Source organism: Dipteris shenzhenensis, chromosome 26 (assembly GCF_047967505.1).
Source record: "Dipteris shenzhenensis isolate YYH24624 ecotype China chromosome 26, Dip_SZ_1.0, whole genome shotgun sequence".
NCBI lineage: Eukaryota > Viridiplantae > Streptophyta > Polypodiopsida > Gleicheniales > Dipteridaceae > Dipteris > Dipteris shenzhenensis.
In genome coordinates, this window is record NC_141621.1 from 51,366,417 (window position 1) to 51,388,357 (window position 21,941).

General features: G+C 42.2%; 1 protein-coding gene across 3 annotated transcripts in view; it reads right to left on the reverse strand.

Annotated features, from left to right (window-relative positions):
* The window catches only part of SEC10 (exocyst complex component sec10), a 106,395-nt gene that overhangs the window by 63,598 nt on the left and 20,856 nt on the right, over nt 1-21,941 (reverse strand). For all 3 annotated transcript variants that reach the window (XM_087397432.1, XM_087397433.1, XM_087397431.1), the window contains 6 exons: nt 19,270-19,395; nt 18,979-19,070; nt 12,174-12,342; nt 11,993-12,069; nt 5,394-5,492; nt 5,165-5,255 (listed from right to left, as the gene is read on the reverse strand). In XM_087397432.1, coding sequence (XP_087253558.1) covers nt 5,165-5,255; nt 5,394-5,492; nt 11,993-12,069; nt 12,174-12,342; nt 18,979-19,070; nt 19,270-19,395 — 654 coding nt within the window. The remainder of the gene's footprint in view (nt 1-5,164; nt 5,256-5,393; nt 5,493-11,992; nt 12,070-12,173; nt 12,343-18,978; nt 19,071-19,269; nt 19,396-21,941) is intronic.

The following is a 21,941-nucleotide window of genomic DNA, read 5'->3' on the forward strand; positions in this document are numbered from 1 at the left end:
TATGGCCCGTTTAAGACAAACACCTCCACACGTGTGACTGTACGGAATTCCATGCAGTCTGTACAGCCTGTAGTGGCATCATTTAATGAACCTTGTACGATGCATTTAATGTAATGCAAACCTGTTTTGATGCAATTAATGCTGTACAGACCTGCCTCGGAGATTGTGCCAGCAATTTGAAGCCTCTTCTCAGCCGATTTGTTCATTTGGAGGTTTGTGCTTGGGTTTTCGAGCTTGCCTGCTGCCATTCGAAGACTTCTCCTTGAGCCTGATTCCTCTCTTTTGCTGTCCCCTTGCCTTGGGCTACAAGATAGTCTCCATTGGATCCTTCTCCACTCATTTTGAGGTGCTCTCCTCCTTGTGGGAACACATTCTCTTGCTGTAATTCTCATTTCCAGCCTTCTCTTGGCACCCTTCATTGCCATTTTCTGTCCCTTTCAACACTCCTCCAAGGGTGACTATATGTGCTCACATTTGGAGCATTTTCCTTGCTGCATTTTTTGTCTACATCGTTGGGTAAGCCTCTATTGCATTGATTCCTTTTATTTTCTGCAAAACGGTCCTTTCTTTGCTTCATTCGCACTATGGAAAGGCCCCATGTTGCCTTGGAAGGCCTCGTGTTGCCTTTTGGGAATCTTTTTGCAGAAGGTACACCTTGAGACAGCCACTCATTTGCAATGAAAAGCTTTGAAGCTTGAGCAGAAATTTGCCTTTTGGTTTTGAGAGGTTGGCCTCCTCTCATTGCATTGTCAATCCGTCCCTTTGCCTGGCATTTCAGCACTATGGCTAGCAATAAGGACGATTTGTTTGGGATGCTTGGGACTTAGGACATCTGGTAATGCCTCTGGTACATCTGGTACTGCCTCAGGCTCATCTGATAATGGGTCTTTTGGTGCAATTACATCTTCTATGTTATGCTCTAGCCGAGATAGCATGACCTCGGAAAGATCGGTGGGCATTTTCTCTTAGATGACCGACTTCTGTAATATTTCATGTGCGTAAATTAAATGGTCAAGGGAAGTAACTGCCAAGGTCCTAGGTGAGGGTGTATTGGCATCGACTAGGTGGTTCTGAGTGCTCAGGCCTAGGTGCACCTAAATGTGTAAGAATGCCAAGGGGCAAATGTTTTAATTGTGCCCCAAGAGAGGGGTAAATGGTGTACCAAGCTAAAGGTCTAAAATGATGACATGTGGCAGGAGGGAACCATCTAGGGAATTGTGGGCTTGTGGATAGGCATGAAGAAAAAAGAAATTACGTATCTTCGTGTGCATGCAATCTACAAGTGAGACTGGGAGGAAAAATACGATGCCATCGCCTGTGATTGCTCGTGATTCGATGAAAGGAACAGATAGTAGTAAATAGTGTATCATTTGGTATCACAGCGTTCAGGTTGGACGAGGGGATTGCGTATGAAGGGAGCGCAGGCACGGGATATGTGACGACGATACAGCCAAGCTCCAGGCTTATGAGCAGTCGCAGGAGTGTAAGGTTCCCGTAAGGCAGGTAACGGAGGAACACTTCAGCGCAGGATTATGTCGTGGAGCTGAGGCGTGGCGAGGGGCGACGCACGGGCAGCGTCATGACTATGTGTCTGACTGGTTCGGCGAGGACACGACTAGAGTTGGGGGACGGAATTGGCCAACTCATGAATTAGAGTTGTATGCTGTTGTCCATGCTTTGAAAACATGGAGACATTATTTGTATGGATCAGAGTTTTATGTGGATGTTGATCATGATACTCTGAAACATTTTTGTAAACAACTTGACTTGAGAGGCCGCCAAGCTAGGTGGGCAGAACTCATGCAGGAGTTTAACTTGACGATTCGGTACCGAAGAGGGAAAGATAATAAAGTTGCTGATGCATTGTCACGCATTATGCATAACATGAGTTTCACGGTGTTAGAGAGTGCTCTAATGGCCGAGATTAGAGAAACTCAAAAGGTGGACGAGTTCGTCCAGAGCCTATGGCCTAAGGCTCATGTGTTAAAACCCGGGGAAAAGGATGACCTGGCATCCAAAAAAGGCCAAACTTATGCAAGATATGCCATAAGGGATGGTATGCTGAAAAGAAATGGCAAGGTAGTAGTACCTAATCAGAATGATCTCAGGCAGAGAGTCATTCAATAATGCCATGATAGCCCATGTGCGGGACATCCAGGAGTCGAGAAGACATATGATCTCGTGAAGCGAGATTTCTTTTGGCCAAAGATGAAAAAGCATATTCATGAATATGTGACACGTTGTTTTTCGTGTCAGGTAAGTAAGGCAGAGCAAGTGAAGCCACTCGGACTTTTACAGCCCTTTGGAGTACCACTAAGTAAGTGGGAGAGCATTTCCATGGACTTTATTGTAGGTTTGCCTACAACACAAGGTGGATATGATTCTATCCTTGTGGTGGTTGATCATCTTACCAAGATGGCTCACTTCATTCCAACTAGAAAATCTGTTAGTGCCCCGCAAGTGGCGGATTTGTTTATTAGACATATATTTCGTCTGCATGGATTACCCAAATCCATAGTGTCAGACAGAGATGTCAAATTTACCGGTCATTTCTGGACTGCGGTATTTGAGACACTAAGGACGGAGTTGGGAATGAGTAGTGGAAATCATCCAGAAACGGATGGTCAGACAGAAAGAATCAACCAAATTTTAGAGGATATGCTTAGAGCATATGTGTCATTGAGGCAACATACATGGGACAAGTGGTTGCCATTGTTAGAGTTTGCCTACAATGATAGAAAACATTCCTCTACAGGGTTCAATCCGTTTGAGCTGAACTATGGTTATAGACCAGCGAATCCAACTATAGTTGGAATACCTCAAAAAGTGCCTAGTGCCGTGAGCTTTGTGGTTCAGATGCGGGAGATGCTAGCATTTGCGAGAGCTAACATCCGCCAAGCTATGAATAGAGCTAAGGCGTATGCGGATGAAAACCGATCCGCTAGAGAATTTAAGGAAGGAGAAAAGGTTTTTCTCAGAGTTCCTTCGTACTCTAAGTCTTTGACTGCAAGAGAGTGTGCTAAGTTATCACCTCGATATCGTGGACCATGGTTAATTCTAAAAAGAATAGGCAAGGTAGCCTATAAATTAGAATTACCACACGGGTGTAAGGTGCACCCAGTGTTTCATGTTTCTTGTTTAAAGAAATTTTTGCATACTGGTGACTCACTAATCGAAGGTGTTGTTTTATTTCAGGAGATAGAGGATAATGCAAGACGCAAACCAACAAGAATCCTGGACCGAGGAACAATGCAAGTGCGCAATCGGAAGATACCCACGGTGTTGGTTGCATGGCATGGTCTACCTCTATCAGAAGCTACCTGGGAATCCGTATACTAGTTATGGAGAGTGTTCCCAGATTTCATCATCGAGGACGCTGATGCTTGAAGAGGGAAGGAATGTTATAGCCGAGATAGCATGACCTCGGAAGATCGGTGGGCATTTTCTCTTAGATGACCGACTTTTGTAATATTTCATGTGCGTAAATTAAATGGTCAAGGGAAGTAACTGCCAAGGTCCTAGGTGAGGGTGTATTGGCATCGACTAGGTGGTTCTGAGTGCTCAGGCCTAGGTGCACCTAAATGTGTAAGAATGCCAAGGGGCAAATGTTTTAATTATGCCCCAAGAGAGGGGTAAATGGTGTATCAAGCTAAAGGTCTAAAATGATGACATGTGGCAGGAGGGAACCATCTAGGGAATTGTGGGCTTGTGGATAGGCATGAAGAAAAAAGAAATTACGTATCTTCGTGTGCATGCAATCTACAAGTGAGGCTGGGAGGAAAAATACAATGCCATCGCCTGTGATTGCCCGTAAGTGGTTGAAATTATGGTATTTGCTGGTTATATTAATTGTTCACCGCCCTTTGGTGTTTCTGAAGGCCGGTTTCACATATGTTCTTTTGGTTTCATGTTTTTATAATTTTGTTCTTATCTTGTAAATCAGTAAATTCCGTGGTTTTTCTATTGTCAATATCAGTTTCAGTGGTATCAAAGCTTGGCAACACTATAAGATCTGGGACTTCTAGAATTTAGGAGACATGCATATACTTCATCATGAATTGAAAGCAGCCTACTTGGACGGATTTGGCAGATCAGTAAGCAACAAGAAAGAATCCGAGGGACTAGACCTATGTATGTTGTTAGTGGGACCAACTCCACCCGACGACTAAGAGAGACCAGAGGAGTTTATTTGACAGTGGCTCTGGATGTAGTGAGGGCTGGCGTCCAGGAAGAAAACAGCGATGGTCACTACTGATGCTCTGTCTAGGTCCCTCCCTCTTCTTCTTTAGTCTCCATGGACTAGTCTGCCATCTGACAAGTACAAGCTAGAGGGATCATTAAATAAAAGCTAGAGGGATGAGCATTCTAAGTTAGCTCAGGTCTTCATGAAGGAGCAATTTAATCTCTAAGGACTGCCTCGTGATATATGGATAGGATATTCACTCCACTTTGGCAATTAGTACTAAAAAATTCAAAACTATGCTTAGCATGTGTCCATCAGATGAGCCTGAACCAGATGGTCGAACTAATTAGACTATGAAAGACATGTTGAGGGCAATTCCGAAAGATGGTACGAATGGAAAGGTATCTTCTACTTATAGAAGATAAGATTCAGAATAGGCAATTTCAAAAGTCATAGGATATGCCTCCAAAGAATATGCTACAGTAGGATATCAATTATTTTATGATCACAACATGAATCAATCTATAAAAGGAATGTCAACCTAAAGATAGCTGATGTATACTTTAAAGATATGCTTCAGCAAGCTAAAGAGCATTAGGAGTTCTCAAGATCGAGCATGTTATTGTTCTAACCATGGTAAAACACCTTAGATTCTGCAAGAAGGCATGTCGGTATATGTTAAGATACCAAAGGATTCAAAGACTATGAGACTTGAGTACAGATGTGGATCATATACAAATGTTAAGAAAATCAATGCCACAGCTTAAAAGTCAAAAACTATCCACATGGAGTTTGATTGTCTATATTCCATATGAGCCAAAACTAATAATGGACTAATTATGGATTGGAGAGCTCTTTAGTTCAGAAATTGAATTCATTATGAATGCTGAAAAGGCAAATGTTTTAACCTCAAGCCCAACTATGTAAATGGAAGAGAAGATAACCAAAAATTTGCAATTCAACAAATAAATTTGAAGTTACCTTCTACATCAAAATCACCACATCCAAGAGCGCAAAGTTCTTTTGCGAGTTCCAGTGTCTTCTCATATGCTGCTGCAAAAATTCGCAGATACTACCAAAAGAAGAAAGCGGTAAGTAGGTTCACTCTCATGAACTTTAAATCATCTGCCCAAGATCCTGAACACATATCAATGCTGATCTACTTTAAATAATTTCACATATAAAGAAAAAACTGTTTGGTCATAATAACCTGCAAAAGACCACCATCTTCCATGGCAGGTGGATTTGAAAGTGAAGGCTTTGGTAGAATCTTGTCTAGCACAGCAAACACCCGCTGCTCCAACACCCTCTGCCATAATCCATGATGTAAGCCAAAACACAATTGCAACAACTCTAGCTTGAACATAGGGAAAACAGCATCACCAATGACTTGCATCAGACAGACAGAATGACATGTACAGTACCGACATGCATTCCACGGTTTTTCCCAATAAGCCAAAGCGGCAAATACTCTTGAGGATCCAGAAAAAGAAGGCAGGAATTCACTATACTAGAGGAAGTATCATGTTGAGTATTCAAGCATCAATTCTAAAGATTCATGTCGTTTTATTATATGTTTACTTTGCCATGGGCTTGTCTGTCCACTTCACACTACTTAGGTGCATACCTAGGCAGGATTTGTCTCTCCAATAACTCACCAGGATCTTCCAGATCCCGTTTTCTACATTCTATTCCAAAGAGTAAAACAAAGATTCAGCACCATATTGCTGCAAATACGCACAGAGAATGCAAGATTTAGAGCTTAAGGCTGCATTACGGATGCTGCACTTAAAATTTCTATACATACTGCAGTGCCATATTATCTTTAATCTTTGTGGGTTGCTACATCTTGAGATAAGTTCTAGATCAGTGTATGCCACATAGATAAATCAATTCATTTTGCTAAAAAATAATGTGGCTAATGCCTCTTGTAAGACTAGAATATATCCAATCATACAAATTCAGATTTTTAGTTGTTCTGAAGTCCAAAAATGTACACACAAAATAAAAGAGAAAACAAACGAGAAGAAAAAAGAGGTAGCAAAAACTTTTTGAAGAACAATAGGAAGACATACTTAGCAAGCAATGTCATCATCAGTGCCAAAGCATAAGTGGCTATACTGGGTTTCTAAAGACCCGCAGAGTCTCTTGGGCAAACCCAGTGCTAACTAAAATACGTCAAATAAACAAAAGAGAAAGAAATAAAGAAATAAAGAAGAAAGGAAGAAGGTGACTAAGTAAAAATAAACAAGCAAACTAAGAAACAAAATCTTCCATAAAACAGGAATAAAATCTCTCTCTCTCTCTCTCTCTCTCTCTCTCGGTGGGTCACCAGTTGAGATCATATCCTCATACACTTACTTGGGGGTCATCTTCTCCGGCCCGATCTTCACGATGAGACCAGCGATGCACTCTTGGAACTGAGGAAGTTAAAGGAATTGAAGGAGGCGGAAGAGGAGGAAGAGGAAGTGAGGGAGGCAACTCGCGATCAACATGTGCATTCTCCACATCAAAGAGTTCTTTTTAGAGGTTATTGTATTCTTACAATGAGTTGATTTTCCTTCCATATTAAAACCTTTTGGTAAGAAAGTGTGTAAAGTTCTCATCCAAACAATTCAGGAGGTCGAGCAGCCTTGCAAAAATCCTTGGCATTATTAAAATGGCCCTCTATATGCTCAATAGGAAAGCAATGAAAAGATTCAAAATCAGACTTTATGGCCCTCTATATGCTCAATAGGAAAGCAACAAAAAGATTCAAAATCAGACTTTGTCATTGCCGCATATAAGGGTTTTGACTTCTCAATCAATGAATTCTTCCTATGAATTTTTCTAGCTTCCCTAACATGTTCCTGAAAACAAATAAAAGCCGCCCTATAGGTTTGTCCTACATAAAGCATATTACTACTATGTATGTTATAGACAACATAAATTACTTGTGTGGCATGAATAGGACTCATAGAAACAGAAGTTTTGAGATGCTTGTTTCTAAGACGTCTCACTTTATTAAGAATTCTTATGTTATTATTTGTATAATGAGTGCTAACTAATAAAGCCTTCAAGTTAGAACAATTAATGTTACCTTCCCCAAAATCATGAAGTTTATTCATGTTTGACCTAGCTAAAAAGTTAAACCTTCTCTATGCACTAGCATTTCTAATGTTGTTTGATTAGGTCAGACAATCCAACATTGGGGAACTTACTTGCACTCTCCTTGCCCATCCCAAGGTAGTTTCTCCTTTGCTATATCCCCTAACTCTAGCAGGAGTGACTAGTATTTAGGGGGGGCTTGCTTGCACAATCGTTACTCGTCCCAAGGTAATTCCTCCCTTACTACTACAAGGGTAAGTCATAGAAGCCAAATGACGTCCCAAAAGATCGCCTAGTTGGTTTCCAAAAGGCAAATTCATCATAGCGTGTATCGCTAAGTCAATATACCCCCCAAACTGGCAATTACAGTTAGGGTTAGCCAAGGCCCCAAGGCCATTGTAAAAGCTTTTTCATCCTAGAAGCACAAAAAAAAAGTGAGAGAGAAGAGGAAAGGTACCAAGACAAATTTAATTTTGAAAAACAGAAATCAAGCGGAGAAGAGGACAACACTACCAAAGACGAGAAATGAGAAACGAAAGGTGAAATAAACAAATGTGAGCAACTAAAACAATAAGCAAAAAGCTCACTTTTTGTAAAAATGAAAATGAAAATAATAAACTTTACTAAAAAATAAAAAATAATAATAATAATATGAAAGAAAGGAATAAATAAAAGTAAAATATTAAACAAAATGAAAAGAAATTTTCAAAAATAATACTAATAATAATAACTGAGAAATTTTAGCTGTTGGGGCTTTTGCACCTGCGTAAGATAAATCGATGTAGTTGAACAGTTGATCACCACTTGGACAAAAATTCAAAGAATGTGCATGTCTACTAAGGTGATAGAAAAATATACCTTTGTAAGACTAGAATATATCCAATCATACAAATTTAGCTTTTTTGTTGTTCTGAAGTCCAAAAATGTACACAAAAAACAAAAGAGAAGAAAAAAGAGGTAACAAAAGCTTTTTGAAAAACAATAGGAAGACATACTTAGTAAGCAAAGCAACACTTATGTCATCATCAATGCCCAAGCATAAGCAGCTATACTGGGTTTCTAAAGACCCGCGGAGTCTCTTGGGCAAACCCAGTGCTTACTAAAATACGTCAAATAAACAAACGAGTAAGACAAATATAAAAAAAGAAGAAAGGAAGAAGGTGACTAAGAAAAAATAAACAAGCAAATCAAGATACAAAATCTTTGAAAAAACTCTGTGTGTGTGTGTGTGTGTGTGCCCAGGAGACGACACAGGACCATGCTCACGAGCGGCCAACAGCACTATCACCGACTTCATGCTTCCGCTGTCTCATCCACCTAGATGACCTGATGATGATGAGGATGAGGATGAGGATGATGATGATACTGATATGTAGTTGATCACTCTAACATGACTATGCAGTACTTAGCACTAGCTTTATGCATTCTGCATTGGTGTGGATTCTCGTTTAGTGGCTCCACCCTCACAGTTTGTTTGTATCAGGATTCTCACGGTCTCATAGACCCATCGGTCTTCTGAAGACTTTAATAAACCCCCATGCATTGAGGATTGCCACTGGTCAGATGCAGGTTTTGTCCCATCAGCTGAGGATCGAGGCTCGGAGAGCAACAAAGTATACCCAGAGAGTATACCCAGAGAGCAGCGGGTTTGCATGCTATGTACATTTTGGGCAGTTGAGACACAGGAGCATTTTCTTTGTGTTTGCCCAGCCTACTACGAGATCCGGGGACGCTCCACTGTCTCTACCTAGAGGGGAGTGGCTTCAGCCCTTTATCACGACTGATCCATTTCCATGACCACGTCTGTATCGGGCTTTATCCAATGGAGACGCACCGGCACAGGGAGACACTGCTGCGACAGATCAAAGAGCAGTAGGGGATGGCCAGACCACCACAGGATATAGAGGATGACCAAGGACAGCGACGCATCAAAGACTTCTATACATTTGAGTCAGTCCCAAGATACGTTGGAGTGGAGGAGGAGGAGCTAGCCGACATGAGAGCAGTCTAGATGAGCAACAGACACGGTACCACCGAGAGAGGGATGCAGAGACCACATGTGTGAGAGAGAGTCCTCAGAGTACACTCTATTGAGGTCCGACCTATCACAGCTTTCCTTAGGGGGGACCGACAAAGACGAGGGGTCACTCTGGACATAGCTCAGAGAGTTCAGAGAGCGAGGAGACCGCATTCCCCAATGCAACGCAAGACAACTCGACAGACATAGATACGAGACATCTTTGCATCCCACCAAAGAGCCATCAAGCTTCGGTTTCTGATTCTGTTTCTCTGTCCCAACGCCGAGGCTGACTTGTTTTTCAGTTTGTACCTGATACTAGATAGATTGATCTGGTCCACTATTCAGTTGCAATTGACTATTTCTATTCATGATTATGATTTTGTTAGCATAGATTAGTACTTAGCAAGGGTCCTAGCATGCCCTTTGCTTCAGCGCATTGAGGCTAGTATGAGTTCGCTTTTCTGTGTACTTTGTCCCATAGGCCCACGAGGCCTCCCGTGGACGTTGATACATTTTTCTTTCTTTCTTCTTTCTTATTTAAAACATAAAAAACTAAATGGAAACCTTACAATTATATACCGCTTCCTACGAAGATGCAAAACTACAATCCTAACTTAGAAAGCACTCACCAAATGGATATAATTTTAAAGCTTTACGACAAGCCTCAAACTTTGGATGAGGTAATGCTTTGGTGAAGGAGATCTACCACATTTTGTTGTGTAGGGTAGAAGACCAAGCTGATGTCCCATGCATGTAGCCGCTCCTTGACAGAATGATAATGAATTTCAATGTGTTTTGTGCAAGCATGAAACATAGGATTCTGTGCCATTACAATAGCACTCTAACTGTCGGTGAGAATTGGAGTAAGCTCCTCCAATGATGCATGAAGATCACCCACCAAACTCCTCAGCCAAATACACTCGACTATGGTCGTGAAGGTTGCCCTGTACTCACCACCTCCTACAGCCATTTTCGACCAGTTTCTGCTGCAGCCACCTCACACGTGTGACTGTACGGAATCCGTACAGTCTGTACGGCCTGTACAGACTGCAGGCAGGTTCATTTATTGATTGTACGGCGATATACAGGTCATTTATTGCAGTTAAGTTCGCACGTGCAGGTCTATACACAGTACCGACTGTTGTACGGGGTGTTTATTCACTGTACGAAGCTGTACGGAGGTATTTGCAGCTGTGCGGACTGTGTCAGGGTCTTTCACTGCAGGTATGGCCGTCGTACGGAAACAACCTCAAGATACAACTACAAAATTCGTTGATATGTGTGCGCACGTTTATCTAGGCTGTTTCTCTAAAAATGCAGACTAACAGTTTAACTGGCAGCCTAGCCCACAAAATGACTCGAATTCATAACACCATAGAAGCATATGTAGGTGACTGCTTCTCCATAGAAAATCTGGAAGCCCATTAACAAGTACTCCCCTGTGAGCAGCTCCCTATTCATACATCAGTCAATATCAAGAGATTTAAACAAAGATGGAGCTCAAGTAGAATAAACATGGTCAGAACATTGTAATTCAAAGAAGCATGTTTGCCACAGACCTCTCTCAAATTTTACCTTGAAGCCTAATGCTTGGCAACTTTTTTTCACGGTTCACACGTCTCACTGTCAGTAATTTATTATCATTTTACACCACAGAGCAAATATTGGCAGCATTATCAAGACACGATCTCTGCAATGTCTTAACACAACAAAAGCCTTTTGAGGAATTCAAACAGAAAGCTCAAATCAAGAACAAAACACAAATGACAAATAGAGTAGCTTCGTAAAGAAGGCTAGCCTAGAGATGACATCTCACAGCGAACCAGCTATTCAACCAGCTAACCAGATGGTCAGGCAGCAGTTGTTCAATTGCAGTTGCCTAACTGGTTGGGGCATTCAAAAAGAAAACCCCGTGCACAAATACTTGTTTGAGAGTTCACGTAAAAAAAATGACATGCTATACTTATCATTAGCATCATATCATGTCATTGAATACAAAACTAGTTGAGAGCCACACAGAGGTTGCTGCACTTTCGAGTTCATACAACTTGCAGACTTATGTGTTGAAGTCCTCTACCTTCTATAGTAAAAATTCTAGCACTGAAAACACACATACACATTATCAAATGTCGTCCAGACTTTCTCGATTTGTTAGAGCTGCTGCAATGAAGTACTGTCTTATCAATATGTAAATGTCACTCCATAACTTCACTATGACCCTACCTAACAACCTGGAGAACAGATATATGCAGAGAGAGATAGTAGAAATTTCATTCTCCATAATACAGACAAAACATTCTAGAGGGCAAAAGAAAAAACTAGTTAAGAGCCACATAGATTTTATTGAACTTATTAAGAGCCACAAGAGAAAACGTTCAAGTTCATAAAACCTGAAGACTTATATATGCTGAAGCATACACCTTCCATAGTAAACAGTCCTAGCACTGAAAAACATGCATTACAAATACTGTTTTGGCTTTCTCAATTAGCTGCAGCTGCTGCAATAAACTGCTTTCTCATCAAAGTGTTAAAATGCCACACAGAATATACTCCATAGCTGCACTATGACCCTGTCTAACAACCTGGAGGACAGATGCATGCAGACAAGGGCCCCAAAGATTGTAAAAATTTCATTGCCCATAATAGAGACAAAACATTCTTCGAGGCAAAAGAAAAATGGAGTTCTCAGGTCAAATAGACACCTGCACAAGAATAGACATCACTGCATCTGGATAAGGAAATACAGCTGCAATGGTGGCTGCTTCCTTCCTCACTGTTTCTGCAAATCATCAGGTGACAAGCAAAGATATCATTCCAAGCTCAATAAACTATCAGAAACTGTTGCTACTACATGCACACAATATTTATATGTGAGTATACAACCTATTATTTCCTTATACAGAGTGGACAGCCCCCGTGACAAACTTGTAGCACTGGATTGTGAGCCCTGTTCACCCATAACTGTTCTCGTATCGGCATTCATAACCTCCACATCAATGAACATTGGTCGAGATGCTACATATCTTTTCATTGCACTAGTTCCTCTATTGAACTGCCACAAAGCAAACAAATTGATCTCCTCAAAGCAAGCCCACTACAAACAAAAATCCATATTTTCATCCAAGCCAATATAAATCACCAATGAATAGTAAAGTCACTGATGTATTGTTAAGAGCAGAAGACGTGTGTGTGTGTGTGTGCGCGCGCGCGCTTTTTCACCCCCAAAAAAAAAAAAAGTGTGTGCACAAACACCCCGCATGCGCATGGATACACATAAACATGTATAAACATCCATATTCTAAGCAAGTGGTGCCTTCTACAACAACCACTCATGTTCCCAAGTATCCCTCTGTTTATGGCAACAAGGTGGGAAACATCAAACCCTAAGGGCTGAGGATCCAAAGGCTTCAATCAGGCCCAGCTCTAAGGAGGGCCAAATGATAAGGATAAAGTGGTGAAAATTTTATCTTAGGCCATCATTGAGGATGAAAAGAAGAAGATCTATGTTATCTATGTGGTGAAAAGTGGACACCTGAGCATAGGAATTGTTAGAACTATTGACATATTCTAGGCAGTACCAATGTAATCCATAAGTGAGTTAGGGGCACTTTTCCCTCACTAGAGGTTTTTCCCCCTAACCACAGTTAGTGGGTTAGTGTGGTTTTGTCACTTAGACGAAACCACCTCCACTCTTGTTTCCTTGTATCTTATCTATTGCACACTCTACGTTTTGCTCTCTAGCTCTCTTGCTCCTGCTTGTCTGCTCCTCTCTCACATTTGGTATCAGAGCTACCCCTGCTCCCGGACCGACAGCCCAACTTCAGCTCGCACTCCACGCCTAGCCATCCGACCGTACGGCCTCTACATCAAGCCTCGCCATTCATCCGTATAGTCCGTATGACTACGAAATTCCTTTCGTACCCTAACATACACCTTCGACGCTCGTACAGTCCACGCCTACAGCAACTCGAGATTCCCATCCGTACACTGTTCCACACGTGCATCGCCAGTCAAAAAACCGTACGCCGTACGTTCAATCTGTCGCTATTAGTCTTGCGCCGTACCAATGTACCGTCCATCCTGTACAGGTTTTGTCAACGCCGTACAGCTTCTGCAAGTCCTGCGCCATACAGGTGATCGCTCCATTCGCCGTACATTTCCGTATGGTGTACGGACTATGTCCGTACAGTTTCATACTGTGTACGGATTGTGTCAACAGCTCTTGCTGCCCCGTTCACCTCCCGTGTACACTCAAGTCCATACAGGCGTCCGTACCACTTGCAGTCTATCCATACCTCTGCAGGCGACAGTTACAGAGAGTCTATCCATACCTCTGCAGGCGACAGTTACAGAGAGCATTTGGGACATTTAGCTGCCAGTGCCATAGAAGATGCTAGTGCCAGCCAAGGTAGCTTGCATCGTCCTATGGTACACGAGCCGTATGCGCGCACTCGGTAGAGATCCCTCATTAGATCATCCAGGCTGAGTTCGGTCATCTCCTCTACAATTAGATGTGGCATTCCAGACTATCACTCCCTATGCCCAATGTGGATAGTGCAATTTACACTATTTTTAACACCCCCTCTTAAATTGCACTGGGCAAGTATGTATCATCCGTGAGAGTAGGAGAGCCTGTAATCTCTCCACTCAAGCCCAATCTATGTCGGAGAGGTCTGGTCTCCAACAAGTGCTACCATACATGCCCGCAGGTCAGACCAAGGAGTCGAAAAGGAGAACCTAGGTTCGCAAGTTCTGAAAGTGCGAGTGGAAGCACTCTCTCTCCAGTCAAGCCAAGGAAGCGTAACCTCTACTTCGGGCCTGCATCACTTATCGTGAAGATAGGTCCTAAAAACAAAAGTAACTACTCTGTATGTGCGGCTGCTTTAGAGGTGTTGAAGATCATAACCTTGGTTTTACCCAGGTTGACCCTCAAGTCATGAGACTCGCAAAAAGCAGGTAGTGAATCTAAATGTCTCTAGAGCCCCTCAACAAACGAGGATAATAGCACGACATCATTAGCGTACAAAAGGATCTGGAGCAAGTAACCGGCAAGAGAACTAGTGCCTCCCAATGTCCTCATAAGAGAGACAGAGAGAGAGAGAGATGCAAGACATTGTTAGAAATATTAATCATTAAAACAATGGCCAACGTAATAACTGTTAGGGGGACTAAGGTAGTATATACCTAGATGAATCCGGGAACATTCCCAAACTCATCCTCTAAAAACACAACATAGTGCAGTTTCAATCTCATGATAGTCACTCACAAGGTTGAAAACCATAAACTCCATCATGCATAGCAGGGACTACCTACTATGACATCCCCACTGATGTCATCAGCGCCCAACAGTGGGTGTAGACCATAGTATAAAAATATGCTCTCACACATACAAATCCACACACCCACACATACTTGAGCATCCATTTATACAAAGTCTTCGTACTGAGTTTCTGTCGGCACTTTGGAGGTGAAGGGCAAACTCAGCCATGACGAAGGCTAGCACTAAGGTAGTAGCCAATGCTATAAGTGTTAGGGTACCTTTTTTCCTATGTAAGGTTTTTCTCCCTAGCCACAATTAGTGGTTGAGTTAGTCACAACACATGTTTTGACCCTAGTTAGGCTCCATCTTGGGGTGTTGTCTCTATGACTACACTAGTGTACTTTCTTGTTTGTTGTTCCTGCAAATCAACACAGCTTCCATTCTCAGTCTTCCCTTGCACACACACTTCCATTTTGCTCTCATTAGAGCAGGCTGCTCCTTGCTCCCACATCAGTCCCCTCACATTCTCTGTCCCGGGGCTACGCTTCTGTCACAAGGACCTCGACTTTTATTGCAGGAAAGGTCTTCAGTTTGCTGTCTACAGCTGGTCGATCACTCCTACGGGTGTTCCAAGGCAAGCACCAATTTTCAGGACTTGGGCGCATTCGAGCTCTCAAAGCTGCTAGTCATCTAAAAAATTGGCTGGGTGGAACCATTTTTTAGCCAACTCTACTTGCTTAATCGGCTTCCCACCGAACCGATTCAGGATATGACACCTTACCAGGCATTCATTGGATACAAGCCACGCATTGGGCATCCCTGCATATTTGGTTGCATAATATATGCCCACTAAATGACGAACATCAAAAAAGTTGGATGTTAAGTCTCACGTAAATGCATCATAGTTGGCTACAATGAAGAAAGCAAACCATACAAGTTGTATGATCCCATCAACCGAAAGGTCATAATCTCCAAAGATGTAATTTTTTATGAAGAATCAAAATGGAAAACATCAAATACACAGGAGATTATCACCCTCAGCCTATAGAAAAGGTTGATGAAGAAGAACAAGAGTTGCCAGAGAATCCACCAGAAGAGCAATAACTCAAACGGTCTACCAGAAGCAGACCACCCACCAGATTGACATATGCTCAGAAAGAGAAAGGAATGCAAATTGAAACCACCAATTATGCTCTTATGACTACCATCATGGCTACAGAAGAGACAGTGTACTTTGAAGCTGCAATTGACAAGCCGGAATACCAAACTGGTATGAAAGAAGAAATGGAAGCTTTGTACAAAAACAACACTTGGGATTTATGTAACCTTCCACCAAACAATAAGGCCATTGCAAACAAATGGGTTTACAAAGTTAAGTATAGTCCAGATGGAAATATTGAAGATGTGGCTGATGGTCCTCATGGTCTTCCTCCATTGATTTGACATGGCCACATGAAAGAGATGTATGAACAACCGGATGAGTTTCCTAGTTGCCTCTGCAATTCTCTGCTTTTGAAAGCCAGCTTGGATGCTCGTCTTTTGTACAAAATTCCTATGTGGTGGAGGAGAGTTTCATGATATATCCCCTAGAAAAGAAGTCCTCTTTGCATGCGTAGCCGACATAGAGGTAGAGGAGAAATGGCCACTCTCTGACTCTACCTCTTTGCTGCCATTGCTTGACTTGAACCAACTTCCTCCTCATCCAATGGCGTCATAGAATCTTGCTCTCTCGGAACGGCCAAACGCTTTTGCCTCCACCCTTCAAAGGCTATCCTTAACATCTTAAGGAACATGGGGGCATGGCCCTACATCTTTGCTTGGCACATGGGCAAGAGGGTCCTTCACATCTAGTGATACTCCTCGTTTTGACCATTCCAAAATATATACATTTCCATTATTTAGAACCACCAAACCCTTCATAGCTCCCCTATTTCTCTGCATATCGCCAAAATGGATCCGGAGCCATGTCACCTGTGTCGGAAGAGAAAACACGGGCTGTTTTTGAGCTTGTAGAGGCTGCACGCAGGCTGCAACAGGTTACAGCCTGTTTTTGTGCTGCATCAAGAGCTTTTCCAAGGGGGGTGCGTTCGGTAGGTGGGGAAAGCTACGGCTGAAGCCTTTGAAGGCTAACGGGGATAGAGGCAAAAGAGAAAAGGAAGCAGGAGAAGAGATGCGACTGAGGAAAAGGAAACAAGCTAAGAAGAGTGCGCTCCAGCAAAGGTGCAGTTGTCGACAAAGAAGTCAAGACCAAGGTGATGAAGCTTGGGGTTATGAAGCTGAAGGTGACGAAGTAGAGGAAGAAATGGGGCAAATCAGATCCGGAAGGCGCCATGCATGAAAACATGGTCTAGGAGAATGGTTGCAGGCGCGCCACGCTGTGTTTCTAGAAACGGCATTCTTTTCGGAGGGGCCGAAATGCCATTTCTTGTGACTATGCTGCCGCATCCGCAGTTACTACGGATGCAAATACTGAGCCGGAAACTGTAAATGCAGGGCTAGATGATGAGGCTAGAAGCCAGAGCTTCCCTAGAATGATTTTTGTAATGTCCCCCTCGAATGATTGGGCTAAGGATCCTTTAGATAGGGCTGGACTGGTGGACTGACCTACCAATCTGGTTAACTGACCTGTTGATCAGGTCAATCAACCTGCTTGGTCAAGTTACTCGATCAGCCTTTGTGCCGACCCTAGGCGATCCAACTGGCATGCAAATAGGCTACTAGAATGGCCCCAAAAATAGGTGGAAAAGCTGTGTCTACATGCTACAAGATGCTGACTATGGAGCAAGGTGTCACTGTCACCTATGCTTGGCACTCGTGCACATGACAAGGGGTGTCAAGGACAATACCAAAATGCATACCAATAGAACTGATGATTTTGCAATATACCCTCAGGAGACCTTGGAGCAATATATAGTATACAATGTGGTGTTTCATCTACATGTCCTTGACCGTAAAGCCATGGTACTATCCTAACTCTAGTCCAATAGAGCTCCTTATACTTTAGCACTCGTCTCCTAGGAAGTGTCACCAAGTTGTAAATACTCCAAAGTCAAAGTTTCAATTGACCATTTATTTGATCATAATTAAAGAGTCTCTCGCTTATTTAATTATTGTTCAAAAAGTTATATTTTATTGGTCAAAGTATTGACTTCGGTCAAATATACTTAGCCCTAGTTTGTATACTTAACCACGGTTAGAAGACTTGGGGTATGCCAAGAGGGTTAACTACGGTTAACCAAAGAACCTCTAACTCTGGTCAGAAGAGTTGACTTCCGTCAACAAGACATGGCTTCGGCCAATGCAGGCTCCAGTCAATCTAGATCATTACCGACTCCGGCCGGAGAGTTCTAGCATTGATTAAGGCGCCTTGACCCCTGGTCAAAGTCCTTAATTACAGCTAGAAGGGTTGGCTTCGATCAACCAAAGAGTTAGTAATTTTATGTGCACATGTTTGCTTGGTGGGGGTGCGCAGAGACTAGGATTAGTCTAGAAGTTATTTGCATGCAAAGCGCTAACGATTAATGGGTGCCATGGCTATGTGCGCTTTAATTAATGGTTGCAGGTTTCTAAGAGGAGTTGATTGCCCAAGTGCTATGGAGCCCAGTGGGTAGCTAGGAGGTGTCCATTTTGCCAAAAGAAATGAGCCTGAGAGCTCTTTGTAAAAAGGATTCACGTATGTTTTCAAGCAAGCACCCATGAGCTGAACTTTGTACTCAGTTTTCATTGAATGAAAAAAAACCTTCGAGGGTGTCCAGCCCGACAAGTTGTCCTCGGCCCTCGTGCTCTGTGTGTGTGTGTGTGTGTGTGTGTGAGTGAGAAAGAGAGAGAGAGTGTGTGACTTTCTCAGCAACTGTTTGCTCAGCCAGCAAGAAAGAAAGGATTTGGTGACGCTGTTCTAAGTGGAGAGAGGTTTTAGGAAGAGGGAGCTAGAGACGGGTAATGCAAGTGATCATCTAGATGAGGTTGTCCACAACTACCTCGAAGCTAATCCGACAATGCTCGAGACGAGATGGATCCTGCCATCGCTCTATCGTGGGATTCCTAAACTGACGAGCCTTACTCAATTACCTTGGAGTATGAAAGGGCAAACTGTCCATTACAAGTTGTGTAGCCAAGCCCTTCGAGAGGAATTATGAAGAAGTCGTTGTCTATTCTTGACACATATAAAGAGACTACTTCTATTCAAGAATAAAATCAGTTTCATTAAATATAAAATGCCCTAGAGCATTCATTCAATGGACCTACTTCTACTGACGTTGACAACTATGGCAATAGTTGTCAACAAAACAAGATAAAAGCCATTCAACAACAGTGTCTACAAATTGCAAATGCTAGGGCCCTAGCTAGAACAAAGTACATAGGTTCAACAACATTGAACAATTCATTAATTTAAAATGTGCATGTTTTGTAACTCCAAACAAAATATACCTGTGATAAAATCTTCGCACATTCAGCCATTGTTGATAGTTCTCGCCTTTGAGATGCAGCATCAAAACGAGCTAGAAGGCGATTTTCCAATTCTGAGGGCCAAAAAAACAAATCAGTTGTTCTCCAACAGAAACTACCAAGCACAACATCTTAAGAAACTTGACAATTCACCATTACAATACTCTTGAAGGTTGGCTAAAAGACTTCCAAACCCCTCATAGCATTGGAGGAGCCTAACACTAATATCTTAAGAAACTTGACATAAGGTGTCACTCAAAGTGTACAACTCACCGTTACAATAGTCTTGAAGATTAGCTACAGCGACTTCCAAACCCCTACTAGCATTGGAGGTGCCTTTCACAGATGAAACGCCAATAGCTTGCCCACCAGTTCCAATATCTTCCTCTGCAAATGAGCCTGTCCTCCCCCCCAAAAAAAGAAAACTGCTAATTCACTCTCAAGAACATCCAACATAAGAAATTTAAACAATTCGAAGCTTTCTTATGTAAATTAGTGCTCTAACTCTGATCACAATTATACACTTGACATACAAATAGGCAGTTAAAGTGACTCCCCACAAGAGAAATCAAAATTGTAAGTCTGACCCTCAAGGCAAGCTGTGCAAATAGAAGAATGTGGGTGAAGCTTGGGAAGTCCTATCACCATACTCTTCTAATGCATGCCTGCCAATGTGGTGAGTGGTACATGCCCAGAATGCTTTGGCCACAATGTGCTCGCTGAATCCCAATCATGAGCAAAAAATGTATGAATGGTATAGATGACCGCCTTAATCCCTTGAGAGACACTGTCATTGCTGTGGTGATATATGACTAAGACCTACTTGTCATCAAACTCCACCTTCCATGTTGTTCTAGGTCATGGATGAAATTGAAGGGAGATTCTTTGCAAGAGTTCGCACATACAAAAAATCAGAGAGAGTTTTACGGACACCATCATGAGTAAGAGAAAGGAATAAAGTCTCTCCTTTTTACAAAACATTTTGAATTATCACTGAGGATGATAAGTAACTCATGAGGTACAGGTGCAAGATGCCAGAACCACTCCTTGTGTTGAGTCACATGGCAAGTAGCTCCACTGTCAATGCACCATGGATCCTCTGAGGTAGATACAAGTGCCACCTCATGGATCTATGCGAAGATGACTCATGCTTGGCAACGTTCATGGGCTCTTCCTTTGGCTTTGCCAGAGTCGAATTAAACTTCTTTGTGTAGTCTGCTTCCTCCTTTTGGCATGGTGCTGGAGTTTCTGATAGGAGAAGCACTTCACCTGCTTCTTATCCGTTGTTTGACAATTCTTTGAAGTGGAACCTCTTATGGGCTTTCCACCCTTTGTTTGTTCTTTGAAAACTTGCCCTTCCCTTGGGCCACAAAACATCTTTTTCGCTTATACAACCATCATATTCCCCTTTTTCTTGTAGGTACTAGAGCTGGATACTAAATAATTGCTGCCCTTCGAGCCATCTTTCACCAAGCTACAAAAAGCCATCCAAATAAATATATGCAAAATTTCATCTACATGTGTGCACTCACGATCCAATCAAAAGGTTATGAAGTGCATTTGCTCTACAGAATTGGCACTGATTACATGGTTAAATACGCATGTGTTGAATTGTAGAAGAAGACCAAAGAATTTAGATTTCCCTAAATGGTAGCAATATTGCAGAAGCTCCAAGAAAATAGTACATTGCCTTTGCATAGATTAGAAAAAACTAAAGATAAAAAATTATATCACATAAGAGGCATGTTTATTAGCACAGGTCCTATTCAGTTCTCTATCGACAACTGCCCAGTCCAACCATATGAGATGCACAATTCTCATAATTGAGTGGATCTTTATACAGATAAGAACATATGTAAGAGTTGCAGTAAAGAATATCACAAAGCCTCTGTACACATGTCGAGTTCATTCATGTATCAACTCTCGTATAACACCTGACTAAAATATCACACACAAGCAAAATTACCAAAGAGACTAGGCATTACGCTCACCTCCCAGCAAAAGAGCTGAAATTCATTGTATCACCCATGAGGCAAAGGTCTATGGTTCCCCACACAAGCCTAGGCAAACAACAAGAAGGTCATGTCATAGTCTAGCTCTGTGGTCTAGCACTGAGAAATCGAAGATCCATAGTAATAGCCGAATCATGAGGCCCAAGCCCTTTATAGAGCCGTTATATAGCCTCAGCTTCTCAGCTTCAGAGCTTACACACAGTTTGTAGCTCCGAGAGTTACAAACTGACCTAATATCTGCTGTATCACGAGATCTACAAGTTAGTGAATCATCTCATGAAAATATCCCTGCTCTCCTAGGTATCACTTTGTAAGGATAACCTGTCTGTCGAATCAAACATCCCTAGTGATCCTGTTCCTAAAGCGTCTTGTCCATTGGTCAAGAACCCCTTCCAAGAACCCCTTCCAGTTCAAATGGAATATAGCTCCTCATTTGAGACTGTCCTATCCACCAAACATTTCTTTTAGTCAGCTTATGTGAAACATCGGATGGATCTTGACACTTTCACAGAGCCGTAATTGGTAGGCTGCATCATTTATCTTCTCCTTGATCAAAAACAGACCATAATATCAATAGGATAAACTCCAGTTCACACAGTTTTAAACATCTTGGAATTTTGGAAATACACTCCCGCGCCCTCATTTAAAACTTGAGGTGATTTACATTGTTAGCAATGCACTAAAGGCACTGCTATTGAAAACGTTTGATATTTGCGTGAGGTCTTGCTTAAGGGCTTCATTTAGTGCTTACTCACTACTGCTCTTTAATTCTTTGGTGGTCATTTTGCATGTTCCAAAGTAGCTTTACATCACAACTTGTCATTTTGAGTGTTCTTCCTGGCTGCGTAGTCATTGGGAGGTTGGAGAGTACGAGCCCCGCAAGCATAGCTTCTCTTCCTCTTTGATTGTCAGCCTCGATGTTCTCTAGTCTTC